This window comes from Seriola lalandi, unplaced genomic scaffold (genome assembly GCF_002814215.2).
Source record: "Seriola lalandi dorsalis isolate HSWRI2012SDOR001 ecotype SW California unplaced genomic scaffold, Sedor1 jcf7180002053582, whole genome shotgun sequence".
NCBI lineage: Eukaryota > Metazoa > Chordata > Actinopteri > Carangiformes > Carangidae > Seriola > Seriola lalandi.
Window position 1 is genome coordinate 183,432 of NW_019524135.1, and position 24,722 is coordinate 208,153.

The 24,722-nt window shown below is 40.3% G+C and overlaps 1 protein-coding gene across 3 annotated transcripts; it reads left to right on the top strand.

Annotated features, from left to right (window-relative positions):
* Positions 1-274: 274 nt before the first annotated feature.
* Positions 275-24,693, top strand: LOC111651340 (clathrin heavy chain 1-like). Of its 3 annotated transcripts, XM_087172683.1 has the most exons (34): positions 275-624; positions 2,035-2,242; positions 6,083-6,351; positions 6,665-6,826; positions 7,023-7,136; positions 7,499-7,672; positions 9,313-9,510; positions 10,362-10,562; positions 11,217-11,369; positions 11,457-11,579; positions 11,746-11,883; positions 12,157-12,321; positions 12,463-12,643; positions 12,735-12,898; positions 13,025-13,150; positions 13,411-13,553; positions 13,690-13,924; positions 14,118-14,240; positions 14,543-14,688; positions 14,919-15,102; positions 15,219-15,411; positions 15,594-15,751; positions 15,871-16,035; positions 16,169-16,276; positions 16,594-16,761; positions 17,005-17,154; positions 17,262-17,393; positions 17,597-17,707; positions 17,882-18,052; positions 18,229-18,450; positions 19,714-19,734; positions 22,720-22,757; positions 22,863-22,938; positions 23,024-23,161. In XM_087172683.1, exons 1-33 carry the CDS (start codon positions 583-585, stop codon positions 22,891-22,893), a joined length of 4,917 nt encoding a protein of 1,638 aa, XP_087028809.1. In that variant the 5' UTR covers positions 275-582; the 3' UTR covers positions 22,894-22,938; positions 23,024-23,161. The 3 variants fall into 3 exon arrangements, with proteins under 3 accessions (XP_087028809.1, XP_023257095.1, XP_023257097.1); XM_023401327.2 differs by lacking the exon at positions 22,720-22,757 and having other exon boundaries at positions 276-624; positions 23,024-24,693; XM_023401329.2 differs by lacking the exons at positions 19,714-19,734; positions 22,720-22,757 and having other exon boundaries at positions 276-624; positions 23,024-24,693.
* The last annotated feature ends 29 nt before the right edge of the window (positions 24,694-24,722 follow it).

Genomic DNA, 24,722 nt, shown 5'->3' on the forward strand with positions numbered 1-24,722 from the left:
TGAAAATATGCTGTCCGGGAATTTTTATTTATTTATTTATTTTAAAGGTAGTTTACTAATTTGTTACGGAACTGACGTACATGAGCGAATTATTAGTTGGTTTTATACAAATAGACTACAGTCTGAATAGAGCAGAAACGCAAATAAATTACATTATTTTGATTATATTTCAAAATAATAAAAAAAACTTGAAATTGATGATACTCATCCTAAACACACGGCCTGAGCCAGTGTCCTTCTAGAGCTCCCTGGATGCTTCCGGACTGGAAAGGCTCTGAGCCGTTTCCGCCGCCATTGCGGATTTTAGACAGAAGATCAGCCGTAGCCACTGCTATCCATCGATGCAGTGCAGAAAGCACACTCAGAAGGGGGGACACATTTTACATCTTTATTGATCCCAGCTTTCGGAAACACGATTGACAGCACTGCACACTACCTTTTTTAATCGTGTTTTTCGTTTTCACTGACTGGCTCCGACCTACACGTACAGTGAGGAGGTCGTAGCTAGCGCGGTGCTACTGCCTAGCTAGCTAGCTGAACGGCTAGATATTCAGGACTCCAGAGAAGCTCAAGGAAACCGCCATGGCGCAAATCCTACCTATCCGCTTCCAGGAGCACCTGCAGGTATGTAGGCAAAGCCTAGCCGCTATATGAACCACCAGCATTCTCATTTCGTGTTGATTTCCCTGTTTAACGGTCGTTTGACAGCGTGCTAGCTGAGCTAGACGTCAATACCCGCAGCAAATGAATGACCTCCCCTCCCCCGTTTAGCCAGTAGCTAACAGCTAGCTTTTCAGGCTAGCAGCTCATTCATTTCACTGATGCTGTTAGCCGACGTTAGCTGTCATCGACAACCGGGAGGAGAAACTGTTTAACATTAAACATTTTTGCTGACCTTCAATGCTCAGTTATTGCATTGTTGACATATGCATGGCCACATTCAGGGTTAGCTAATAGCAACGACTTTAGCTAGCTAACCGTGGCAGTGTGTGTGTCGTGAGGGATGTTGTAGGTACGTCGTTTAATCGTAGCTTTGTAAAACCTGGATCACATAAAAGATTAAGCAGCCATACTGTTATAAACACACCGACCCTGTGGTGATAATGATGATGTGTCAACTGAGGTACTAAATCAAGTAGCTGCAGTATGTAAGGACCCTGTGCCATTTCATATTACAGAGTAAGGTTTTATCACGACAGGCCATTTCTACAGTTGAAGGGTTATCCTGTCGTGCTTTCTAACCGAGATGTAATCACCTCAGCCAGCAATCCGAGATGAACCGGGTGGTGCACCCATTCTGTCAAAAATGGCATAATTGTTCCCATCTCATAGATGTACATCATGTTGTTTTTTTTTTTTTTTTAAAAACACCTGGGACCGGATTAGAGTCCAGTCGAGTTCAAGCTCAGCTGTTACATCAAATCTCAGCTTCTGACTGTATTAGATGTGCTTAGTCTTCTCACTTAATACTACATTCAGGATGAAACCCCATAGGAAGCAGTTCTTATACCATGACCATGCACCTTGGATGACCTTTTGCTAAGGAACAGTAGACACTCAGTTGCAAGTTTAATAGATACATATACCTAAAACAATACATTTAATACCATGGTCCTGAAAAAAAATCAGTGTTTTAGAGAGGTGTTGATTAAGCTTTATGGTCGTTTTTGAGGTTGCAATTTGTGGTTCTGTTGAGCTGTTTTGCATTATACAGCAATATTCAGTTATGTAGCCTACTCGCATCGATATAAATGGGATGGACAAAATAATAGAAACACTGTTGGTATAATGCAGTACAGTTTCACAGCATTACAAACGGTTGCCTCCAAAATGATTAACACCTTTCTAAAAGAGTTTCAACAAAAACTGAACTTAACAACTTTTATGAAGGCATATTTGCTATTATTGTCTTTACAAAAGGAACCACGGTGGAAATACGTTTTTTAACTTTATTGTATCATCCTTGGCAATTTTTGTAGTAAACAATTTTGGCCAGTAGCTGCTACTAAAACAGATCATGCATTCATATCTCAGCTCCAGAACCTGGGAATCAACCCAGCCAACATTGGATTCAGTACTCTGACGATGGAGTCCGACAAGTTCATCTGTATAAGGGAGAAAGTGGGTGAGCAGGCCCAGGTTGTCATCATAGATATGGCAGACCCCAACAATCCCATCCGCAGGCCCATCTCTGCAGACAGCGCCATCATGAATCCTGCCAGCAAAGTTATCGCCCTTAAAGGTAAGCTCTAGCTAAAATGCATCTTTAGCGCTGTTAGCACATAGCTTTATGTGCCACGTTGAGGGGAGTGTGTTAGGTTTTTTTTTTTTTTTTTTTAAAGCACATAGACAAAAAATTAAGAGTTTTAAGTCTTGGTCGGTCACATACTTTCCTATGGTGCTTTTCAAGTACATTTGACAATTTGTGTAAATTTTGTTTGTGTTGTCAGTCGGTTATGTAGCTGTCACAGTCTGCTTTTCATTTTAATGTTCATATGTAGACCACCCCATTTCTGTTTGTCAAAAAAATGAGTTACTAAAATAAAGTAAAACACATTTAAATGTACAAGACATTGTAATTTTTGGAAAAGTAGATGTAGTCCCAGTGTTAGTAAAATGTCATGCTGTCATGAATGCTTTGTCTATTTTGCTTGTTTTTGCTCTTTTTTCATTTCTTACTGCTTTCTTATGTTTGCAGACGGTGAGTTGAATTTTACATATCATGAGTTGTCAAAGTGTAATCCTGTATGCACTGTCTTGAAATGTGTGCACAGTACCGATAGTAATTTTAATGAGTGCTTGAATAGAATATGATAACATAAGCAGGCCATAGCAAAACTTAAGAGGGCAGCTTAAAAGACTATCTTTTTTTCTTTTGTGTATACGTTTGTCCCATTTGCTACACTGTACATATATGTTATATCACAGCTGACCATTTTCTAAAACATACTATAATTGATATTTTTGAATGCTGTACTTAACTTCAGTACAGTATGAAAATTAGCACATAAAGACTTCAAAGTAGTTTTAGATAGGTAATTAATTGTTACAAATAGCCTGCCCGTGTGGGTTTTTGTCCAACTAACATTATCATTGTGTGGTAATCATAGACTTTATGTCTGTGGTTGCAGTATGGTTGAAAGAAAACACTGACTTGGTGTTGAAAACATTCTAGGAGTTCAAATTGCAAACCGTAAGTCAAACGTATGTAATGTGATAAGGACATGAAGATGTAAATCTGACTCTCTTCATTACAAAAAAACATGGCAACATTCAACACGGCAGTTCCTATGACAGTTTTTCTTCAGTCATTCACAACCTGAGGGTACCCACATAACATCTGCCATCATCTCTGCCAGAAAATTGTCTTTGAAGAAAAAAAACACAAACCCGAGAATAAATGGAAAATCAAGTGAATATTCAGAAATGTTACAGAGTATTATGTCCCTTGGAAAATGGTTGGTAGTAATGTATAGTACATAAATATGTAGTAAGAGGGCTAAAACATGCAGAAAAAATGATATGGTTAAGTGGTTTAAATATGGTTTAAACAGCGGGAAAATTAAGCAAGCAGTGACATGTCTTAAATAAAAAGGCTATTATGTATTGCCTGTCCTATGGACACGTTCATATGATGTTTAGACCTAATTTAGTGGTTTGTGATGTTATAATCAAATATATTCTCAATATTTATATGTCAGTTGTAGATACTTTCGTTTCTCTACTACTTTTAAGTATATCCTAATCTAACCTTGGGCTGGCAGATAAAAGAAATGCCAGAGATGTGATATATTTAGGATATATACTGTATATCCTATGCCAAATTTTCCATGTAGCATGTAAGATTTTGCTAATTTGGCGCCCCAGTGGTACATTAAAAAACAACACTATGCCATGTAGTAAAGAATAGAATAATGATACTGGGAGAAGCAGAGATACTGATAATATATACATGAAACTTATACACATTTATCACCATTGTGTATGCAACTAGAGTTGCATTGTCAAGTTTATGAGAACAATGATGATCATGGATTAACCTGTGACACTAGTTATGTAGATCAAATGAATGTGCTACTGAATATACAGAGACAATTTTGTCTGGCCAGCCCCTGGACACTGTAGAGATCAAAGTCAAATATGGTGCTTTCAGTTACCTTTCCTATGTTTAGATGACACAAGTAGGTTTATTCTTATCAAGCAAATACTGACATTGCTTACAGGTTTTCTGTAACAATGTACGGATTTTCATACTAACAAACTGTTATTCTACATCATGTATTGTGAGTGGTCCTACTGACCATTCACATTATGCCAGAGGATTAGCCTTAAGTGGCTTATAAAACTTGTGCTTTAACTTCAGTGGTGAATAACTGCAGTTTAAAATGTTGTATAAACAGACAAACTTATTAAACGACAAAATCTGTATTATTGCAGTATTCTTTTCTTACCAATTTACTATATATTTTTCTCTAGACTAATTACTTTTTTAAATTTTCATCTCTTCTCATCATTTATTTTATGTAAACAGTGTATTTTTCAGTGTACTATCGACACAGTCTTACCAAAGCATTTATTACTATACCTCACAATTTTGGGTTTGAGCCATTTGTCATTCATATGCTGTGCTAATTATGAATCTCAGTTAATCATAGGGTTTAGTTTGGTTTAGGCTTGTTTGCCCCGATTGAGTCTAAGATATCTGTCTTGGGCCCAAAGAATTGGAGTGGCTTTCCTCCAGTGAGACTGAACTGGAAGAAAAAAACAGAATGGGTGTGAGTGCATATGTCCAGCATCCTTCCCATCATCACATCTGTTTGTGTGCTTTGTAGTCTTCTTTTGCTAATCTGCATTCAGACCAAACCTAAATTCCCACATCCCGCATTTTAGGATTAAATTTCAATGTGAATCACTTGGGAGCTATAACAACATGCCTGGAGTTTCATTTCTCTAGTAGGTGGTGTGGGTGGAGGGCTGGACACAGGCCATAAAGCCCCATTTTGACTTGCACTGGGCAACATGTTTTTCTGCTGACATTGATTCCTAATTGATTTCGTTTTGGTTGAAAAGATTTGTAGAGAATTTAACCATTGTACCAAAACAACATGGAAAATCCCTGTTGATCCAGCTGAAATGCACAGAAAGCATAGTCGTAATATCTCTGTAAATGAGCATCCAGACTTAAAATAGCACTGCATTAAAAAGGGCAAGGGACTGCATTCATGCAGGTGTGTCTTTATGGATGGCATGGAAACGATGAAATTGGATCCAGAAAACACAGGTTAGAGTGATACATCGATGAATTTGAAGGCTAATCGGATGCCAAAGCGCTGCACAGAATTTTATATCTGTGATTTTATAATTTTATAAAGCATAAAATGTGATGATTGCAAGGCCACTATTAGTGATACCCTGCTCACATAGCAAATTCATCTACCTGGACTCTGCACCTGCACATATTCAGCCAACGCAGCACCTCGCCTTATGTCATTGCATCGCGTCGAGGAAAAAGTTGAGCCATGTTCAGCTTTTTGCCTCTGTCCCTCACTGTGTCAGCACAATGGCCTCATGCAGGGGGGTTGCATATATATGAAGGGGTGGCATTTTTTTAATGCAGTGCTAATATCTAGTCTGTTTGCATTTCTCCAACTAAAAATCTGTTTTATAGATGAGTGATGACTTTAAATTGTAAGAAAAGGTTTGCATATTCAGTCTCAACTGAGTGTGTTCCACATTAACAGTTGATTGCATCAGATTTAACTGAATGCAGATCTACCACTTCAGTGGTTGCCCTTTTGTTGGTCTTGCCTCTTGCTTTGACACTGGTACTGGCTTTTTGTGTGGTCCTTCGGTGTTATTCCAACCAAACCCTAACTACCAACATTTCTCCAGCAATTGGAATTTTGGTGTGCGCAATTGTTATGTTTACTCCCAATGTCTGCTGTGGGTTGTGTGTGGTAGCTTTAGTCACTAGACTGATTTTGGTGATTTTTTTTTTTCACTGCTATTATTAGAATGTTTTGGGGGTTCACAGCTTTCGCCTGCATCACTGTACGCTAACCATGCCTCTGAATATTTTCAGCGGCCAAGACCCTGCAGATCTTTAACATTGAAATGAAGAGCAAGATGAAGGCTCACACGATGACAGATGACGTGACCTTCTGGAAATGGATCTCCCTCAACACTGTTGCCCTGGTCACAGACAACGCAGTCTACCATTGGAGCATGGAGGGTGACTCACAGCCAATTAAAGTCTTTGACCGTCACTCCAGCCTGGCAGGCTGCCAGATCATCAACTATCGTACCGATGCCAAACAGAAGTGGCTGCTGCTCATTGGCATTTCAGCACAGGTAATTAAACTATGGTTAAAGAGTTGCTCCAACCTAATTTAATCCTGATCATTTTAAAAAATATCATTCACACTTTAACAGAGTACTGTTAGTTCTCTCAGTTTTAGAAACCTGTTATTTCGGTGGAGAACAGCAGTGCAACATTTGAATAATATACTATCTGATCCTACAGCAAACATTTAAAAAAAATTTAAACAATTTTTTTGTGATTAATTACTTATATATGGTTTCACCTACCATGAAGTCGATACTGGAAGCAGAGGTATTAAAGAATTGGCTTTTTCCTAACTTGTGGGCTTTTTCTCCTCTTCAGCAAAACCGCGTCGTCGGAGCCATGCAGCTCTACTCAGTGGACAGGAAGGTGTCTCAGCCCATCGAGGGGCATGCCGCTGGCTTTGCACAGTTCAAGATGGAGGGCAACACTGAAGAGTCAACTCTGTTCTGCTTTGCTGTGCGAGGACAGGCAGGAGGAAAAGTAAGATTTACTGATACTGCAAAGTTTCAGGCTGACAACTGCAAGAATAAAGAGATCAAGATAGACTCATTGGAAAAATGGAAATCAATAATGCTTAGAAAAGGGTTTGAGAGAATGTAGAATCTAGATTTTTTTTTTAAACTTTGCAGAGACCCCTGTAACCTGACTTTGTCTCCTGTTGTGTTTTTGCTTACAGCTGCATATCATTGAAGTGGGAACCCCACCGACGGGGAACCAGCCATTTCCAAAGAAAGCTGTGGATGTTTTCTTTCCTCCAGAAGCGCAGAATGACTTCCCTGTTGCCATGCAGGTACTGTTGCTTGTTTGTCTTTGTTCTCTAAACAATTGTGTTACAAGTAAGATTCCCTTTAGTGTGAAACACCACTCTCCAAATGTCATCACAGCCTTGAAGATAAATTGTTTATGACGATAAGAATTGTCTTGGCCTGGAGTGGATAAAAGTTATTACTGAAGCAGTTCAAAGATAGAACATTTTTGAAATGCTGAAATTGCATCATTTGATCCAACAAATGCTTTCACAACTTGGAAAAAATAAGAGAGGAAGAGGTCAAGCAATTTTGCCAACCAATTACAGTATTAGCTTAAGGGCAGTTTGACAATGATCTGGCTTTTTGCTTATCTGTTTTAACCATTCTCTTCCTGGATATCTAGATCAGTTCAAAGCAAGATGTAGTCTTTCTCATCACCAAATACGGCTACATCCACCTGTACGACCTGGAGACTGGTACTTGTATCTACATGAACAGGATCAGTGGGGAGACCATTTTTGTCACTGCCCCCCATGAACCTACTGCTGGCATCATTGGAGTCAACAGGAAAGGACAGGTATTCTAATGTACACACTCTGGACCTCCATCTATCTATAATAGAGTGAAATTTGTGTTGAGATTCAACTCCTCCGTAACCCTTTACAATAAGTTTTATTTATTTTATTTCATTTGTATCAGTTTTATGTAATTTCCTCATTAATGGCTGTGCACAGTGCAAAGTCACAGCAGCGCACATTAGATGGTTACATGTTCATGTAAAGATCTTACTGGATCATACACTATCTTCGCCTGCATATTAGTTAGCATAAGCATTTTTAATAACTGGCCATAATGATTTATTATCAAAATGATTTCTTTTGCCACGTAGGACTCTCAGATTAAACATAATTCTGAATATTAATATTAAATGTTAATTGTAAATTGTGTTCAACAGACGCTAGGAAATATGGCCTTCCTCAGTTAAAGGGAAGAATGATTGCTTCTTATTTGAGCTGACTGAAGAAATGGCATCGACTGTTGAGTTAGTAGCCATTTATAGGATTGAATCAGTGTTGAGTCAAATAATTCAGACCACTGCATTGGGACACTGAATCAGATTCTTGAAAAATACCAGTGGAATAGTTAGGCTCATGCTAATTTTGCCCCTTTGGCTTTTTGCAACTTAACAGCAACAGAGACTTACTCATCGGTGATTAGCTCTCATCTTTGAATCTTTGATTTGGGATGTTGGCTGCACCAAAATAATGTTATTGCTGGAGGTTGGAAATGGAAGAGAAATGCAAACTCTGGTAACCTTAATGAATCTCTTACAATACAAATTTTACATACATTTGTAAAATGCAAATTGTTTAAGAAATGAAGAATAACTTCCAACAAATGAGCACAGATATAAACACTATTAGTATGAGATGCAGTATGTGTATATTCGTACTCTGTGTTGGTCTGTTTTTGCTGACATTTGTTAGTGATTCACTTTCCGTGTGGTATGTCAGCCCTTTTGTGTATCAGCGTGGGACCTTGCGTGTTGTTGTGTGACCTTGAGTAAGGAAACCTGTGAAAATATCAAGCTGTAGCAGCATCTTCGGTGTCAGGCAGCATGTGACAGTCACAGCAGGAGGGCTAAGCTTGGCCGGGCAGACTACACAATCTAATCCTGTTATTGCTCTTGGCTCTCACCTGCAGGCCTACCGTTTACAGCTCAGTGTATCGCACGCACTTACTCACTCGCTCGCACACACACATACACAACACTGCATGCAACAACATGGGGTAATCCCTCTGTGTAATGTAGGAATGTGACAAGTACACGTCTTAGGATATAATTCACTTAAATCTATTTTTGCATACAGAGGTGTATACAAAGAACTTGAACTTGGTTTCAAATCCAAGTTTTCCAACATTTCACTTTCAATTAAAGGTGCACCGTTTATACACACAGATTGCGTTCACTTGCTTGGCGTAGCATGTACTTATTTATTGTAGGTGTAGGTGGTTAAGAATTATTCTTTTTAGATATTTATATTATATACTATATATGCCTATTTGCTGTAGTGGTGTTTGTTTTTTTGAATGAACTGAGGAATTAAATAAAAATATAGCATAGACACTGCCTTGTTTTCCTCCAAGAATAATTCCCATTTGTGAGGAATCCTCTGTTATGTACAGATAATAAAGCATGCACATGTTCTTCTCCAGGTGTTGTCAGTGTGCGTGGAGGAGGAAAACATCATTCCCTACATTACTAATGTGCTCCAGAACCCAGACCTTGCTCTTCGCATGGCTGTCCGAAACAACCTCGCAGGTGCTGAGGAGCTGTTCGCTCGCAAGTTCAACACCCTCTTTGCGGCAGGGAATTACTCAGAAGCTGCCAAGGTGGCGGCCAATGCACCCAAGGTACTGCCAGTGTGCACTCAGAGCCGGGTCAAATGGCATGACATTACTCACAGTTCAACTAGTGCAAGCTCAGACTGTTTAGACTAAGCAGACTTTTGTAGATTAGTATAATAGTAAACACTCAGAGGTACATGTAAAACAAGTTTAGATTTGCATACAAAAATAGTTTAAAATCAACAAGACAGATTAACTGGGGATGCAATTTTTTTTTTTACTGTTTTTTTTTGGTTGAGCAGTTTCTTAAAGAAATGCTCTAAATACTAGAAATCATTAAGTTCACTACAGTCTCTAATTTTCACCAGTGCTTTGCAGTGCTCAGAAGCGACTTTGCCATTGTCACATACCGTGTTGTACATGAACGCGTTCAACACGTTAATTTTTTTTGTCAGTGCTGAACTGAACGAATCACTTTACAAATGATGAACGTGAGCAAGTGAATGCCGCTCACGTTTTACCGCACGCCGCATGACGTCTCCATAGACACGGCCCAGCATGGCTGGTGCTAGCGGTACAGATGGTTTTAAATGTAACTATTGTCTGTGATTTTTCAGTGGTATACAATAATTCATTTAGTTTTGCAGTGGCAATGATTTGGGGCTGGTGATGGATGGGTAGAAGGCGGTTCTATTGAAAAAAAATAGCGGCCTATTTATGTAAAAAAATAAATAAAAAATGAACATGAACTAGTTCATATTTGGAACTGTGAATTTAGTTCAAAATTTTAAAAAAAATTAACTTTGAACGTGAACTAGGTCATTTTCATCTGTATGAACTGAACTTTGAACTAATTCTTTTTAAGTGTTACAACACCGGTCACGTAAATACTTTGTCTATCCATCTCTCTTTCTCAGGGTATCCTGCGGACTCCAGACACCATCCGCCGTTTCCAGAGTGTTCCAGCTCAACCAGGCCAGACGTCTCCCCTGCTCCAGTACTTTGGCATCTTGCTGGACCAAGGCCAGCTTAATAAGTTTGAGTCTCTGGAGCTGTGCAGGCCTGTCCTGCAGCAGGGCCGCAAGCAGCTACTAGAGAAATGGCTGAAAGAGGACAAGGTGGGACACAGTTGTTGGTTTTATATTGAACAAACTTTGTGTTTCCTCAGAGGAGATGTTTCCACTAATCATGTCATTAAAATATTCCATTCAGAAACTCTTTTCAAAATTGTCACCATAGAGCTTGAGTTCGTTAGGTAGACAGACCATTAAAAATTGTATTCCAAAACAACAGATCCATCACTTGGGGGGAAATAAACACAGATGCCTTGCCTAAACCTTAGTACCATGAAGGTGAAGCACATCGCAGGTTATTGCTATAGTCAGTTAATTGGTTCCTCCACTTCTACAAATACCACAATACTGCTGCTTTTAGTTAAGTTTGTTTTTTGAGCAGAAAGTCATAAGTATTTTTTGAAGAACTGATGAGTAATGTTTTGTAAAATAGCTGGAGTGGAATCAAAAATTTGAAAGTCAGTGTGGTGTTTTAATCCAAAATGACTAATTTTGGACTCAGTCAATCAGTGCTGAGGCTTGAGGATGACACGTAAATGCCAGTTTGGTAATTTTGTTTGCTTGGAAAGGTTTAAGTGCATCTGTGCTGTTCCTCTGATTTACTCCACTTGGTTACTGACTTTCTTGTCCTGGACTTGTATATCCCTCTAAAAGCTAGACTGGTTTTCAATGACACTGTGTGTTTGTGTGTGTTTACAGCTGGAGTGCTCTGAGGAGCTTGGAGACTTAGTGAAGTCTGTCGATCCTACTCTTGCTCTCAGTGTTTACCTCAGAGCCAACGTCCCCAATAAGGTCATTCAGTGCTTTGCAGAGACTGGACAGTTCCAGAAAATTGTTCTCTATGCCAAGAAGGTTTGTGACAATGCCTGACTTTGTTATTCCAGAAGTTCACACATCAGATATAGGGCTGTTAGGCTTAAAGATCTGTTGTCCTTGTAGGTGGGATACACTCCAGACTGGATCTTCCTGCTAAGGAACGTAATGCGGATCAGTCCAGAGCAGGGCCTACAGTTCTCCCAGATGCTGGTTCAGGATGAAGAGCCACTTGCTGACATTACGCAGGTAAACAAAAAACACTTTCAGAAGCAGAATTATGTTGCTGTTCTATAGTCAGCAATCAGAAAATACATTGAAGGAAGCTGTTGTTTGATTAAACAGACAACCAAACCTACAGGTCTTTGAAGATGAGTTTGACACATATGACTTTTTTTTTCTCTTATGTCTCCAGATTGTTGATGTGTTCATGGAGTACAACCTGATCCAGCAGTGCACATCATTCCTACTAGATGCCCTGAAGAACAACAGACCCATGGAAGGACCACTGCAGACACGCCTGCTGGAAATGAATTTGGTCCACGCACCACAGGTACATCAAATCTAAATATGCTAATTGTTCAGTTTTGAATCCATTCAGTGAATGAATTCAGATTATGAGTGAGATTTTTATTTTTTATTTTTATATTTTTATACAATTCCTCAAATCATACCTTTTCAAACTAACTCTTGTGATTTCTTTCTTTCTTTCTTTCAAAAGCATCTTATTGTGTTTCTGTTTACCAAAAATTTAATTTCCTGCTGCCTCTGTTGCGAAGCTTCAAACGATGCTGAAATGTCTTTGTCCCTGTGTCATGTCTTTCAGGTTGCAGATGCCATCCTGGGCAACCAGATGTTCACCCACTATGATCGTGCTCATGTGGCACAGCTGTGTGAGAAGGCCGGTCTCCTGCAGAGGGCACTCGAGCATTATACTGACCTGTATGATATTAAGCGCGCTGTGGTGCACACACACCTTCTCAACCCAGAGGTACAATACAGATGAAGGAACACAAGAAAATACTAACACTAACAAGCACTAACATGCTCATTTGAAATATATTATATTTATTGTTTTGTGGTTACTATATTTGCTTTTGCATTGCTTATCGTTTTCTATTTGTCTCTGCAGTGGTTGGTGAATTTCTTTGGCTCCTTGTCAGTGGAGGACTCTCTGGAGTGTCTGAGGGCAATGCTGTCTGCAAACATCCGCCAGAACCTGCAGATCTGTGTGCAGGTGGCCTCCAAGTACCATGAGCAGCTCACCACTCAGGCCCTCACTGAACTTTTTGAGTCATTCAAGAGCTTTGAGGGTAAGCTAGGAATAAACTGGGTGCTATTTTACAATTATTTGAAATAGTTACAGTTAGTTCACCTGTTGATTTTGACTCTTTTGTCTTGCAGGTTTGTTCTACTTCTTGGGTTCCATTGTGAACTTCAGCCAGGATCCAGAGGTCCACTTCAAATATATCCAGGCAGCCTGCAAGACAGGCCAGATCAAAGAGGTGGAGAGAATCTGCAGAGAGAGCAACTGCTATGACCCTGAACGTGTGAAGAACTTCCTAAAGGTCAGAAATGGGCCAGTGCAGAATAAACATTTCACTATGAAATAACCTAACCTCTCTGCCAGTAATTTGTCTGATGAGACTATTATTCAACATTTATTAGTCAATGCCAACATTTTTATTTTACAGGAAGCCAAGCTGACTGACCAGCTGCCTCTGATCATTGTGTGTGATCGCTTTGATTTTGTCCATGACCTGGTCCTGTACCTGTACCGCAACAGCCTGCAGAAATACATCGAGATCTACGTGCAGAAGGTACATTACTACTTCCCTCGCCTGAGGAAAAACTGGTCTCTTACACCTGGAACAGTAAATAGTGTAACATTTTACATTTTTTTTGTTTGCTGTCAATGGAATCACAATCCCTGACTGACAAGAAACTCCATCCTGTAATTTCCTTCTCTCCCCATCCCTCCATCGATTTTAACTTTTATACTGCCTCTCTGAGGCTGTAGACATTGGTCTTTAACTGAATAGTGACATTTGAATAGTAACTTTAGAATCATTTATTCCAGGTGAATCCAAGCCGTCTGCCGGTAGTCATTGGTGGGTTACTGGATGTCGACTGTGCTGAGGATGTGATTAAGAACCTGATCATGGTGGTGAGAGGACAGTTCTCCACAGATGAACTGGTGGCTGAAGTGGAGAAAAGAAATCGGTAAGAAAGGAACTAATTGAACTGCACAGTGATAGGGAATCACTCATTTAGCTCTATGCTGCTTGGTCATATAACTTAAGACAAATATTTTTGTGCTCATAGTCATGAGAAATCGTAACTGTGTGTCTTTCTCCAGACTGAAGCTGCTGCTGCCATGGTTGGAGGCTCGTATTCATGAAGGCTGCGAGGAGCCTGCTACCCACAATGCTCTGGCCAAGATCTACATCGACAGCAACAACAACCCTGAGCGCTTCCTGAGGGAGAACCCCTACTACGACAGCCGTGTGGTGGGGAAGTACTGTGAGAAGAGAGACCCCCACCTGGCCTGTGTGGCCTACGAAAGAGGACAGTGTGACCAGGAGTTGATTAATGTGAGTTTAAACAGAAATCATACTTTCATAGAAAGCAAAAAAATGGACAGGGCATATATGGACATGTGACATATGGATTGTGACATATTGAGTAAGTCAGTTGTTCTAATGTGCGTCCATTTTGACATGAAAACAGTTTTTTTTGTTGTTTTTTTTTTTGCCTTTTTATATAAATTCTTTTGTCATCTTTTAGGTGTGCAATGAGAACTCGCTGTTCAAGAGTCTGTCCCGCTACCTTGTACGTCGCAAGAACCCAGAGCTGTGGGCAAGCGTGCTGCTGGAGACCAACAACTACAGAAGACCACTCATCGACCAGGTTTGACCCTTTGCTCTATTTAAGCTCTCTACATTATTCTACCTGGGAAGTTTACTTGGCCTGTTGATGCAAAAAGCTGAGAGCATTACTGACTTGGCTTTTCTGCTAGTCCTGTAACACTGGGTTAGCAATAGTATTGTATACTTAAATTTTCCGAAAAAGCTTTCTAACAATATCCGTTTTTCCTTTGTCTTCTTATTCGCCTTTATGTTGCTTGTTAAATTGTAAACTATGTAAAAGGTAGGTTTTCATTTGCTTCCAGATGTTGTATAGCTAGCCCTCTCTGTCCCTCTCTTCTGCAGGTTGTCCAAACAGCCCTGTCAGAGACCCAGGATCCAGAGGAGGTGTCTGTCACAGTCAAGGCCTTCATGACTGCTGACCTTCCCAATGAGCTCATCGAGCTTCTGGAGAAGATTGTCCTGGATAACTCTGTCTTCAGTGAGCACAGGTGAGAGAGACTTGATGCTACATGTAAACAGCAGAAGTCTCTTGTTGAAAGTTTTGGAGATAACTCAGTAAACTTTAAAAAATTTATTATTTCACTAAACCATTTTCTCTTTCATAGAAGACTCTTGAATTGTGATCATGTTCAAAAACTCAATTGATAATAGATTTTACTTTTTTAGCCACGTAGAAAATTAAACGCTCACTGAGAACCTCCTGTCTTGATTATTTTAGAAACCTCCAGAATCTGCTCATCCTGACGGCCATTAAAGCTGATCGGACACGTGTCATGGAGTACATCAACCGTCTGGACAATTATGATGCCCCAGACATTGCTAACATCGCCATCAGCAATGAGCTGTTTGAGGAGGCCTTTGCTATTTTCAGAAAATTTGATGTCAACACCTCTGCTGTGCAGGTCAGTAGATTACTGTTCGACTGTAAGGTGTTTAAAAAGTCAACTGTTTGTGTATCATTTTAACCTTTTAAGCTTTTTAACTTGACATAAGATGAATGTTGTCTCATTTTTTTCAGGTTCTGATTGAGCACATCGGTAACCTGGACAGAGCTTACGAGTTTGCTGAGCGCTGCAATGAGCCACCAGTGTGGAGTCAGCTGGCAAAGGCCCAGCTTCAAAAGGGCCTTGTCAAAGAAGCAATTGACTCTTACATAAAGGCTGATGACCCCTCTGCTTACATGGAAGTGGGACAAGCTGCAGCCCAAAGTGGTAAGATGAACTTAATCTATCATATTAGCACATTTGGTGCTTAGATCTGAAGAATTTTGGAGAACTATAAAATTCATGGTGCTTTGCTGTTTATTGTTGTATTACTTTCAGTGGTGTTGTGGTGTGTGTGATGAGTGAGTTGATTGATATGCTCATGAAACTGATGGGGGTTGATTGTGCAGGAAACTGGGAGGACCTGGTGAAGTTTCTGCAGATGGCCCGTAAGAAGGCCCGCGAGTCTTATGTTGAAACAGAGTTGATCTTTGCCTTGGCCAAGACCAACCGCCTGGCTGAGCTGGAAGAGTTCATCAACGGACCCAATAATGCTCACATTCAGCAGGTAGGTCCTGAGAAGCATGCAGACACACAGAACACACTCATATAGACAGCTGTTACCACTTTTTTCACTTGTTTACAGTTGCTACCCTGCTGATCATGCTTTCTTTTACCATCCTGCAGGTGGGTGACCGTTGCTATGATGACAAGATGTATGAGGCAGCCAAGCTGCTTTACAACAACGTATCCAACTTTGGCCGTCTGGCCTCCACCCTGGTCCACCTGGGAGAGTACCAGGCAGCTGTGGATGGAGCACGCAAGGCCAACAGCACCCGCACCTGGAAGGAGGTGAGGAATGATGATAGAGTTTCACTTCTTTCACACTATCTCTTTATATAAAAAAAAAAAAAAGTCCTTTGGAGTAAACTAAAGAAAATAGTCGGATATGAAGCAAATTTAATTTGATTCTGTGCTCTTTCAGGTTTGTTTTGCGTGTGTAGATGGGAAGGAGTTCCGTCTTGCCCAAATGTGTGGCCTGCATATTGTCGTCCATGCTGATGAACTGGAGGAGCTCATCAACTATTATCAGGTACATGGTGTAACATGGGCTAGTATTAAACTAACGTGTCACAGTTAAAACCAATGTGAAGTAACTAATGAACATGTAACTATCAGGAATCAGGCATATAGTGCACAGGACAGTAGGATTTTGAGTTTTCCCCAAAAATGAAATTTGACTTTGAAAGGACAAATAATGAGTAATATTTGATTTGAATTTTCATGCAAAACAATTCCTAGGTAAAATTAGACCTGTGTGTGTGTGTGTGTGTGTGTGTGTGTGTGCGTGTGCGTGTGCGTGTGCGTGTGTGTGTGAGTAATCTTATTAAATGTGTCTGCATCCTCCAGGACCGTGGTTATTTTGAGGAGCTGATCACCATGCTGGAGGCTGCTCTTGGACTTGAGCGTGCACACATGGGTATGTTCACCGAGCTGGCCATCCTCTACTCCAAATTCAAACCCCAGAAAATGAGGGAGCACCTGGAGCTTTTCTGGTCCCGTGTCAACATTCCAAAGGTAGGCGAGGAACACACCAGCAACATCTTGAAGCAAAGCATGATTTATTATCAACTTAACAACATACACATGTAACAATCCCCAATACTCTTCTGCACTCTTCTGCATGAATACCTTTGTAGAAATACAGCTTGGTTAAGACCAGTTGTAATGAACCAGTCTCTCTCTAAAGGCTGTAAAAACGGTTCCTCATCAGTTTATCAAGCTAAATATGAGTTATGTCGGGGTGTGTGTGTGTGTCAGGTTCTCAGGGCTGCAGAGCAGGCCCACCTGTGGGCAGAGCTGGTGTTCCTCTACGACAAGTACGAGGAGTATGACAACGCTATTATCACCATGATGAACCACCCAGCTGATGCATGGAAGGAGGGCCAGTTCAAAGACATTGTCACCAAGGTAAAAAAAAAAAAAAAAGACAAAGAAAAGAAAAAGCTGTTGAAGGATTAGTGATGCTAGTTTTTACTCTGCCAAAATTCAAGCTACAATATTTTTTATCATTCTAGGTGGCCAATGTGGAACTCTACTACAAATCTATCCACTTTTATCTGGAGTTCAAACCATTGTTACTGAACGACCTGCTCATCGTCCTGTCTCCAAGACTGGACCACACACGTGCTGTCAACTTCTTCAGCAAGGTTCTGCGCCATTGTTGCTTTCTATAAACATTTCCCAAAGTGTTATTTGGAATTAATTATAACCCATCTCCAAACAATGAAGTTATATAAAGAAATGCTATTATTGATCACTTGTGTAAAGTTATTAGTGGCTGTTTAGTGAAATTTACTTTCCGAAGGAGATGAAAATGGACATTAATTGTTTTTTCTGATACTTTGTTTAGGTGAAACAGCTGCCTCTGGTGAAACCTTACCTAAGGTCTGTCCAGAATCACAACAACAAGTCAGTGAATGAGGCACTCAACAACCTTTTCATCATTGAGGAAGACTATGCGGTATGATATGATCACGTGTCCCATTGTGTATCATAACATATATTAAAGTAATCTACTTTTTTAAATCCAGCGCAGCACACAAAATGAGTCAGAATTTTCACCAACAGGATTAATGTTCTTACTGAGTTGCATTTTCAGCTCTATCTTATAATCATCTCTCTCTCTCTTTTCCAGGCATTGCGTACTTCCATCGATGCCTATGACAACTTTGACAACATCTCACTGGCCCAGGGCCTGGAGAAGCATGAGCTAATTGAGTTTAGGAGGATCGCAGCCTACCTTTTCAAGGGCAACAACCGTTGGAAACAGAGTGTCGAGCTCTGCAAGAAGGACAAGCTCTACAAGGTGCACAGCCGCTATAAACAATAATAACTTTCAATATGCCCTCCAGTTCTTCCAAGTGATAGAAATCACAGCATCACATTTCACTCCAGAAACCCACTTAATGCACTGAAATGTAAAATAGCAGATATTTCCCTAAGTCAGTTTATTGAACTGTGATTGCGCTCTCCTCTCGGCAGGACGCCATGCAGTACGCATCAGAGTCCAAAGACACGGAGCTGGCAGAAGAGCTCCTGGCTTGGTTCCTGAAGGAAGACAAGAAAGAGTGTTTTGCGGCCTGTCTATTCACCTGCTACGATCTGCTGCGGCCTGACGTGGTGCTGGAAACCGCCTGGCGACACAACATCATGGACTTCTCCATGCCATACTTCATCCAGGTCATGAGGGAGTATCTGTCTAAGGTGGGTTGGCCAGAGGTAAACGATGTGTTCCAGTCTATCAGGACAAAGAAGATGGCTTTGTGAGAAGGTTTCCTAAGAGAGAAAAGCGTATTAAGACATGTTATAGTTAGAACTACAGTGAAAGAAGGCAGTTAGAAGGTAGATAGACAAGGTAACCTACATGCTCAGTGATGTTTTTTTTCTCTTGTTGTTAGGTGTTAAAACTCGTGACATAGTATTTGCAAACCTGTTCCTGTCTGTGGAGACCTGATCAGATGGGTGTACCACATAAAGAAACTAAATAATAATTTGAATCTTTAAATAATTTTTTTCCCTGATTGATATGGTATTTCCACCCATCTGATGCCGAAAAGAAGGATCAGCAGCTACTAAAAGTGTTTCCAAATACTAGTCAACTATAGGCAGTGTCGCACAGTTTCGCCCAGACAGTATTGTACATGAAGCCCACCATCACTGCCTATTCCTTCCTCCATTCATGCTCATCTTCCTATGCCTCTGTCAGCCATGTGTCATCACTGGTGTTTTCCTTTTCATTTGGGTTTCCATCCATTCAAGCTACTTTTCCATACAAATGTGTTCCAGAGGAGATTCATAACTGCTGTGTCGCTCGTCATGCCATTTATATCTCTGTTACATGGCAAAAAGTACGACCCACCTATTGTTTTCAAAACCGATAGTAGAGCTGAGTTAAGCATTTGTAAAAAAAAAAATAAATAAATAAAAAAATTGTTGCATTTATTTGCCAAACTTGGAATGCCAAGTTGGTGGACTTTTACTACATCAAAAGTACTTCAGTTTGTCATAAGCTGTTACACAGAAGTAAATTGTCTTGTGGCTGACTACTTGTTTTAGCAACCCCATCAGATGGTTACTTGAAACAGGTTCAAACAAGGAATCATTTATATATTTGAATATATACAATTAATAATTTCCCTAAGTCTTTGTATTACATCACTTTTTACATTATTTAGTATATCTTGTTTAAGTGTTTAAACTTATCGTAGGCCCTATTCGACAGTATCTGTATTTGAATTTTCACACTGTCGTCAGCAACAAGTTGGAATTCACCATAATAGAGTAATCTCAAGTCTGCATTTGTATCAAAAGTGGCGTTATTACCCGCATCTCTCTCTCAGGATTTTTGTGTTTTCTTTAAGTGACAAGTCCTCTGTTTGCTCTTTTCTCTCTGTCAATTTCTATTTTGGGAGACTTCCATTTGTTTTTTTTCCCTCCTTAAGTTGCCTCTCTGAATTTCCTTTCCAGGTTGATGCGATAAAGGAAAAGGTGAAAGTCGAATCCATTTTCTAATCATTCTTTTTGACCCCTCTTCCCCTGTCCTGTAGCCTGTAGTTTGGAGGAGTAAAATTAGCAGAAACCGCATGACCCCCCCCCTCTCCCCCCCATGTCACTCTGCTGCTTCTGATTGTAAATTCCACTCCACTAGACCACCTACCAACCCACAAGATTCCAGAGCGGGGCTCTTCACACCCATCCCTCGGGGCTCTGCTAGGTTTGCTGGTGTCACCGACGGCATTTGGTTTGACTTGAGACAAAAAATTAAGAACTATTTATTGGGTTAGGTGATGCAAAAATGATGGAAAAATCTATTTTTCCAATTTATTTAAGACCCTATAGTTCCATTCCTTCTTGAGATTACGTCCAATTCATAATTAATATAATTGTTGATAGGATTTGCCTATTGAAAAATCATGTGTTTAACAAAAACAAATGTTTGCAGTGATCTCTGTTTAAGTGGTGGTATGTTGGTGTCAGGTTACCAGATTTGCTCAGTCTCGTCAGTATTAGCTCAAGAAGCCCAGATCTCTAAATGAGGTTACTGCTATTTTTTCATCTTCCAAGTCTCACCTAAACCAGTAATAACATTTTTTGGCCACTTGGGGGCAACGGGAAACACACAGTAAACACACCCCTGACATATTACCACTTTTTAAGAAGACATGAAGAACTAGAGCTTAAAACAGCCGACAGCAACACTATGAGAGCAGTGAGAGTGAAGCAAAACATTTAAGTTGCAAGCAGGAGACAAAAACAATGATCTTAAAGATGCCATAAAGCTCCACAGAGCTGAGCGAAACTGCAGATACAGGGGATAATTATCTTTGGGTTTCTCACTAACTGCGTCCTCTTTCACCTATTTCTATCAGATATGCCCTATCACAGCCTTTTACCCTCAAAACACACTGAGGCATCCACTTAAACCAGCATGCCCAACAGCTCTCCTTAGGCATGGATGAAGAGTGCCACTCTGGATAACTACCTCACCTGCTGTGGTCAGGTCCTTCTCTCACAGACTTGTAGAAGAATTCTAATGTTAAACTGTCTGGTAACACCGCTCAGCTGCAGTCTGCTGCTGGCCATCATCCTGACTTGGTTAAGGATCATTCTTTTATTGTCACTGTTCAAGTTACAGGCACAACGAAAATTATGTAATACTTGATTTGTAAAATGAGAATAAAGGTATTGAATCACTTTAGGAAGCACATGTAGACACTGTAAAGGAAATTTCAAGGCATATGACATTAATAATTCTTAATTATATCTTTACATCAAGAGAGAGTGGGGGCATATTTATATCTGTATTGGGACAGTGGTGCAATAGCATAGACTGCAGCTAAGTGTAAGACCTAATTTCGGTAATAGAGGCACCAATGAGGCATTTTAATGAAGTGACCATTCTTTCAGAGACCTTTCTATTTTTCTCCATGTTTGTCTGTACTACTGAACTTATGTCAATGCCAGAAAACAGACAACAAAAACCATGAACATTAGGTGTAAACATTTCGAGAGTGGGGTATTTTTCGACAGCATATGTCCCTCTGAGTATTCTTTCATACTGTAAAGTGTGGTCTCTTCACACAACAAATAAGTTGAATGTGTGAGAGCAAATAATCTGTAGTTTAGGTGTGATTTTTGGGGAAAAAATACATAACATGTAGAGCGACAAGCATGCCTTTCCCCTCCCTTGGTAGCACCAGCAGCACTCAGGCCAGGCTAGGAGACATCGTTGTTGGCTGTGCCTGCTTCTGGAAACCTTGAACTGGCTGTACAAAACCATCCCCTCCACCCTCTTTCACACTCCCTCCACTATGGCTCTCTGCTTCTTTCTTTCTTTCTCTCTTTCTTTCTTTCTTCTTTATTTCTTTCTTTCTTTCTTTCTCTCTCATGCACTATTCAAGAAGAAAATGACTAAACTGCCGCTTCAGCATGTCTCTCAACCCTTCTCTTCTCAAACCAAACAACAGCCTGTCTTTTCTTGAAACAGCCTGCTTAACCAGACTGACTGACTGTAATAGGAAACCAGACAGTATGTAGAGAACTGAACCCAAAACCAACTTAAGAAGAAAGCTATTCTGTTGCATCATTTAGCATTTTCCTTAACTGACTTCATCAGTATTTAAGCTGCAAACTGTTATAGCTGAGGGTAATATCTGAAGCTTTTCGCTGGCTGCTTAATTCTTTGAATTGTTTTTAGCTCTATCTTTTGTCCTTTCCCGTCACTATCTGCCTCTGAGCTGCTTAACAAACACTTAAAGCACCAAAGAAAAAACAGGCAGTTTTAATTTGATTCTCAAGGCTGCTAAATGCTTCTCATAGCTGTTCGCACCCAGGCAATGACAAGCCTCAAGTTCTACTTTATAACTATGTTGTTACTCTGCCCTGTTGGTACCAAGTCAACTTTAAGAGATCACTCTTACAGAATGTAGTCTTCCCCTCTGTTAGGTTCACAAAATTAAAATAATATTGAATTATTACTTACAGAAATGCCAAATCCTGATTGCAACCAAAGCTAATCAAGCTAATTTGTGTCAACGTCTGCTTCTCTGTCCACCAACTTAAATACAAAGTGTACCGAGTGTTTTGATTATCTGTTAAGGGATGGACGAACTAATGGGTGAAAAACATTAATGTTGGTCTTAGTTAAGTGTATTTGTACTGGTGAGAGGTTGGTTCTCTACATACTCTACATTTCCAACATGTTAGAGTAGATGATTTAGGTGGCTGGATGGTGGGACCATTATTACCCAGTAGCTGTTTGCTTTTTTGTCTCCCCTCCTAATCCTTAATACTTTCTACAATTAAGTGGATGTCTATGTAGACTGTTGTAGCAAAGCTTGATAGAGTAGCCAGTAGCTCTCTAGTTGTAGTTACTCATTTTGCCTTATAGAGGGCCTACAACACATTAGCAAGGCCTGCCTCCTGCAGCCTGATTTTATTTAAATCTGGACTGTATTCATCTTCGCCTGTCAGGAATGGTCCCATCCGTCAGCCAGTGAAATAACCCAGAGGTCAGTTTTTACAAACGCGGCGTCTCAGCCCTTGCTCTTTAAGAGCCCTATCGCGTGCTGTGTAACTGAAGTCTGACAAAGTCACTGTTGTTGTTTTTTGCACAGGTGGACAAACTCGAAGCCTCCGAGTCCCTGAGGAAACAGGAGGAGCAGGCTACAGAGTCTCAACCCATTGTTTACGGTAAAAAGACCATACACACATCATCATCATTGCGTTGGTAAAATGAGAATATTTTTGACAGGTTATTTTGAAATTTCTGTTACAGGCACCCCCCAGCTTATGCTCACAGCCGGGCCCAACGTGGCTGTGCCTCCCCAGCAGGCCTACGGTTATGGCTACACAGCAGCACCAGGCTATACCCAGCCGCCACAGCCCAGCTTTGGTTACGGCATGTGAACACCCATCAGCCCCCATCACAACTTGACCCAACACTTTCCTTCCATCTGTCCTTCTCTCTTTGTGTTCCTCACCAGCTTCCCATGGTCTTCTACTCACAACAGGGGCCACAAGCAAGCAACAGCCCACTCTGGTTTTGAGTACTATTTTTTTATTATGTTGTCCTGTTACAAGAGAAAACATTTAACTGCATTGAAGGACTTTTATTTGTATTGTTTGAAAAGAAATTGGACCACATGTTTCTTTGTTTTTCACATTCCATATTTATGACTACTTATTTAGAATTTTTTTGTGTTTATGTTAATGTCATGTTTTTTATTGGTTTATGGTTTGTGCAGAAGTGGACTTGCTAAAGCTCAGCAATGAACCTTTGAAGTAGGTGGAGGAGCATTGGATTTTGCACTCGTGAAGAAATTAATGTAGAGAAGCTCTTACTTTTGATGTACTGAACATGTGAACAGCTTACATTGTCTCGTTTGTCTGTATAATGCATTTCATCATTGTATATTGAGGAAAAAACGGTTACATATAATATTTGAACATATATTGCCATTTCAATGGCTATAGCTAGCAACACTAAGTAATGATAGTATATTCTGCACAGGCGTGTAGCTTTATGGAGTTTTAAATGCATACAGACGTATGTCACTGTGTGAATGAGGGTGTGTGTTTGTGTGTGTGTGTGTGTGTGTGTGTGTGTGTGTGTGTGTGTGAGAGAGAGAGAGAGAGAGTGAGTGAGTGTGAGAGAGTGTGACCTGATGGTCTAAAGAATTTTAACCCCCTCTCAGCCTGTACTGGGCTATCCAATCCACCCTCTTAGATGTTAGCTCTCCTTCATTGGCTCCATGTATTTAGGTGACCTCTTGTGCCGTGTACAGTGCTTGTGTGAGACTGTATCTGTGTATGTGCAAGGACGGGACCACGGCTACCAGACCCCAGGGCCCTTAACCCTTAACCGTACCGTGTGTGTGTATTTACTCTGAACCCTCCTCGTGCTGAGGTCCGTGTATGCCAGGTGTTGTGGTGTTTCCCTTGGTCACCATTACGTTTTTTTGGCGTGTACAGATGTGAACATGACGAATTGAAAACTTTTAGATGGAGACCCCCCACCCATCTGTCCTCCACCCACTCCCCTGTCCTGATTCCTCCTGTGTTAATGCTTAGCAGCAAGAACAAACAAGGAGGCAGAAGAAGACAGGCTGGTGGAATCATTGTTGTCCTAATGACAGCTCAATTAGATCCATGAACACTCCTGTAGGTTGTGTGTTTAGATGGTTATGATGAAGAAAATTAGATCTCAGTACATCCAGTTCTTTGTTAAGAATGGTCTGAAATAAGAGCCTGTATTTACCTTGATGTACTTAACTTCATTACATGCTTTAAGCTGTGTGTGTAAAGTGTCATCTTAACCCTAACATAAGTTGAATTCCTTTCTGTTGTCATGCATATTAATAATAAAGGGGATCAGTCATTGATAAGTGGAAGAATATGACATAACTGAAAGGGAAATACTAGACTAAATAAAACTTAAAAATTGTACCCTGTCTTCTGTGGAGTCAGTTTGTATG